Source organism: Macrobrachium rosenbergii, chromosome 20 (genome assembly GCF_040412425.1).
Source record: "Macrobrachium rosenbergii isolate ZJJX-2024 chromosome 20, ASM4041242v1, whole genome shotgun sequence".
Taxonomy (NCBI): Eukaryota; Metazoa; Arthropoda; class Malacostraca; order Decapoda; family Palaemonidae; genus Macrobrachium; species Macrobrachium rosenbergii.
In genome coordinates, this window is record NC_089760.1 from 8196346 (window position 1) to 8200000 (window position 3655).

The following is a 3655-nucleotide window of genomic DNA, read 5'->3' on the forward strand; positions in this document are numbered from 1 at the left end:
TTTTCCGCACTGGGTTTCAAGGATCTAGTCTGCAACAGTCAGCACTGTACAGGGGGTCGCTTGTTCGTTAGACACAGGATATGAGAAGTTCACTTCTCAGTAAGGAAAACTAGGAGTGTCTATTCAAGAAAAATATTATTCAGCAGGTTTCTTAACTGATAATTTGTATAAAGAGTTCATAGAGTTCTTAGCAATTACTTAAAAGGATTTTGTGTAATTTAAATTTGGCATGATATTATTGTTTGTAGGTACTATTGATTATCTGCCTGCAGAATTATGTAATCTGGGCAGGTTACTAAAGATATTAGGTGTCCTAAGAGTAAAGAAAGTTATTTGGAAATAAGAAGCAGGTTTCTGTATTTCAATTGCATACATGAATAAACTGGTTTCCCATTTCCTTTTGATAACTGCCTTGTAATTACCTCTGTTTGTACAGTCATTTAATCCACAGTCGCCTTTTTTTCTTTCCGGTTCGTGTTCCAGCATTTATCTTTCGCTACATTTCCATTGCAACGGTGTTTTAACTGATTTTTGCCTCAACAGGTACGTGTTTGCTGTATTCCATTATATCACACTTTGTTGCTGATACATTTAATTTCATATATATATATATATATATATATATATATATATATATATATATATATACAATATATATACATATATATATATATATATATATATATATATAATATATATATATATATATATATATATATATATATATATATATATATATATATATATATATATATATTTGACATCTGGCATACTCGATTTTACGGCTGTAAGTGAGCATTATTCAGCTAATTGCGGCAACACTTGGGTTTCACCATATCTGCATTTGATTAAAAAAATTCTGCATTTGATTAAAAAATTGTGTATTTGATTAACAAATTCTGGGAATTACAATCTATACCCTATCAACTTACACATATAGTCGTGGTCTAGGGATGGGTTCGGATCCTTCCCATGCAAGTGAATAGTTCCTATTTTCCATATCCTAATTACCAGGAATTTTTGCAGAGTGTAGATCATGAATGTCCGTGACTAACTGGAATATATGAATATGTATATATATATATATATATATATATATATATATATATATATATATATATATATATATATATATATATATATATATATATATATATGTGTGTGTGTGTGTGTGTGTGTGTGTGTGTGTATGGGAAACTGATTAATAAAACAAATACTTTTATTTCCGGTTAGTCACCGACCTTATGATCTACACTGCAAAAATTCCTGGTAATTAGGGTATAGAAAATGGGAACTATTCAGTATGAGGTATTAGCAAGGAAATGACACACCCTTTCCTGTCAGTATAACTGTATGCCGCCGGGATATCAAAGGAAATAGCATCACTCAAAACAGCTCATCCTTTTTCTAGGGTGATTAATCAAAAGTTACTCAGGAGAGAGTCAGCGAGAGAGATTAGTGAGTCACATAACCCAGAGAATAGGCTTTATGCGGAGAATTCAGTTCATTCAGCAAAGGCCACAAAATTGTAAGAGAAAATTAAGAGAAAATCAGCAGAGAAAGCTGTATCGAATATAACAAGAATGAAAAGATGGTGGTCCGGCTGCCGTCCGCGAGTAACGCCTGAAGTATTAATTGGTTACGGGGTTTGCTGAGCTCCCGTCGCTACAAGAATTCATTTGAAACCGAAATTATCTTGTATGAAATGTTTTGTCCTATTTTTGTACAGTGGCTGCTTGCGCTAGACGTTTATGCTCTGAGGTTTGATAACAGAGCATACGTAACCGGATGTAACAAGTGAGGGATAAGCTCTTGTTAAAACACTTCAGTAGTTGAACGACTGTCTCTGGTAGTGATATTGAAGCGCTCTTAAGCTAGACCAAACCGTCATCAACGCTCCAGCCACTTTCCCCAATTAAAAAGGATACAATTTTGGGCTTCCTCGTCTCCATGATCAAACTTTGGATCCTTTCGTGATTTTCAGTTCGTTTGTGCTTATCATTTCACATTGAAATTTATGTGTTGGTGGCTCTAAACAGATTTTGCATTGGATTTGTTCGTGCACTATCGTGCCTAAAAAGTAGTGGTTTCTATGGAAGTCATTTTATTCATGAATTTTCATTATCGGAAATAATGACAGGCACTACAGAGGCGCAATCAATTTAAACAATTGCAAATGCTGATGTGGTGTGAGTGATGAACAACAGGAAAAAATTGACGTGATCATTACTTTTGACTTAAGTCGTTGTTGCAGGCCTGAAAAGTTAAGCCAAGTCGAAGTATTTCTGGATAACCATGTGGCGTTTGTCCTCTGCTAAATCCCCCCTTCAGTGGGTGTGTATGAACTTACAGCTAACCATAATCATAACTGTAAAGCTAAGTTCACCTTCTGAAGTTCTCTACTATAATAATGAAACGAATCCAGTTGGAGAAGAAGTGAAAGCATCTCCTGTCAATGGAGATTCAGCCGAAAAGTTCCTATTGCCTGAATATTTAAAAAGTGACGGGGCGAATAAAGTGTCAGAGAGGACAGCAAAGAGTATTCCTGATATAGGCAAGTTCTTGTGCATTTCTACTTTTTCTGTTCTAGTTTTCGTTTATTTTATTATTGTAGCGATTTTCCACTGACCACTTACAGTACTTAATTTTCATTGTTTTCATAAATTGACCCAATATTTTTTCTTGCAATGACGCACTCTGTTGCATGTTTTAGATTTTGGCGCAAAGTAAATTTTTACCATGAAATCTTATGAGAATTTTACCACCAATTTCTTCACTATTTTAACAGAGGAACTCTTCGATACCCCAGATTTAACCGTAAAAGTACAGCCACTTATCGATGTTAGGGCCTCATCGCATGACTTTCGCAATGTGAGTATTCCTAATTGAGTCTCGTGTCAGTGAAATCGATACCACATTACTCAAATTTCTCCTTTATTATGTTGTTGGAAACAGCATAGTGAAGGAGCTGTCATAAAATTTGTTCGTCTTTATTAGTCATTGCGTCTGACTTTATGCCTCTGATTGTCTTTCCTTGTTTGTTGATTGTCTTTAATAGTTTGCGTTATACCCCAACACTGTGCTGTTCAATAACATTCGGACTTTCTTTTTGTTATTATAGTGATTTTTATTACAGGACCACGATGGCTTCCTAATAACAATAACGTTCCGTGCCGACAGCTTCAACTTGACTGTAGACCTAAAACCCACTTGGTAAGTTTCAACATTTATTTTATTCTATTGTCACATATCTAAGTTCTATTTACGTTTGCCTTCATTTTTATAATAACAAAGACTAACCATGTGTTTTTGTTTGTGAAACAAACTGCCCTCAAACACACCAAAATAACAGTCGCCTCTGTTTTCTTAAATTGGTGAAGCCACCTAGAGGTTTCTGAACAAATGTTGAGTTTCCATAAATCTGTCAATATCAACCACCTAGCATTACTCATCCCGAAAATGTTGTATTTTTAATATACCTTATCCAGGTATTCTAAAAGATGGCTAAAATCATAAGTATGTATGTATGTATGTATGTATGGGTGGATGTATATATATATATATATATATATATATATATATATATATATATATATATATATATATATATATATATATATATATATATATATATATATATATATATATATATATA

At 33.5% G+C, this 3655-nt stretch overlaps 1 protein-coding gene across 1 annotated transcript in view; it reads left to right on the forward strand.

Annotated features, from left to right (window-relative positions):
- The first annotated feature begins 1718 nt into the window (after positions 1–1718).
- The window catches only part of LOC136849035 (disintegrin and metalloproteinase domain-containing protein 33-like), a 41789-nt gene continuing 39852 nt past the window's right edge, over positions 1719–3655 (forward strand). Inside the window, exons 1-3 of the mRNA XM_067121926.1 lie at positions 1719–2554; positions 2789–2871; positions 3137–3213. Coding sequence (XP_066978027.1) covers positions 2296–2554; positions 2789–2871; positions 3137–3213 — 419 coding nt within the window. The 5' untranslated portion in view covers positions 1719–2295. The remainder of the gene's footprint in view (positions 2555–2788; positions 2872–3136; positions 3214–3655) is intronic.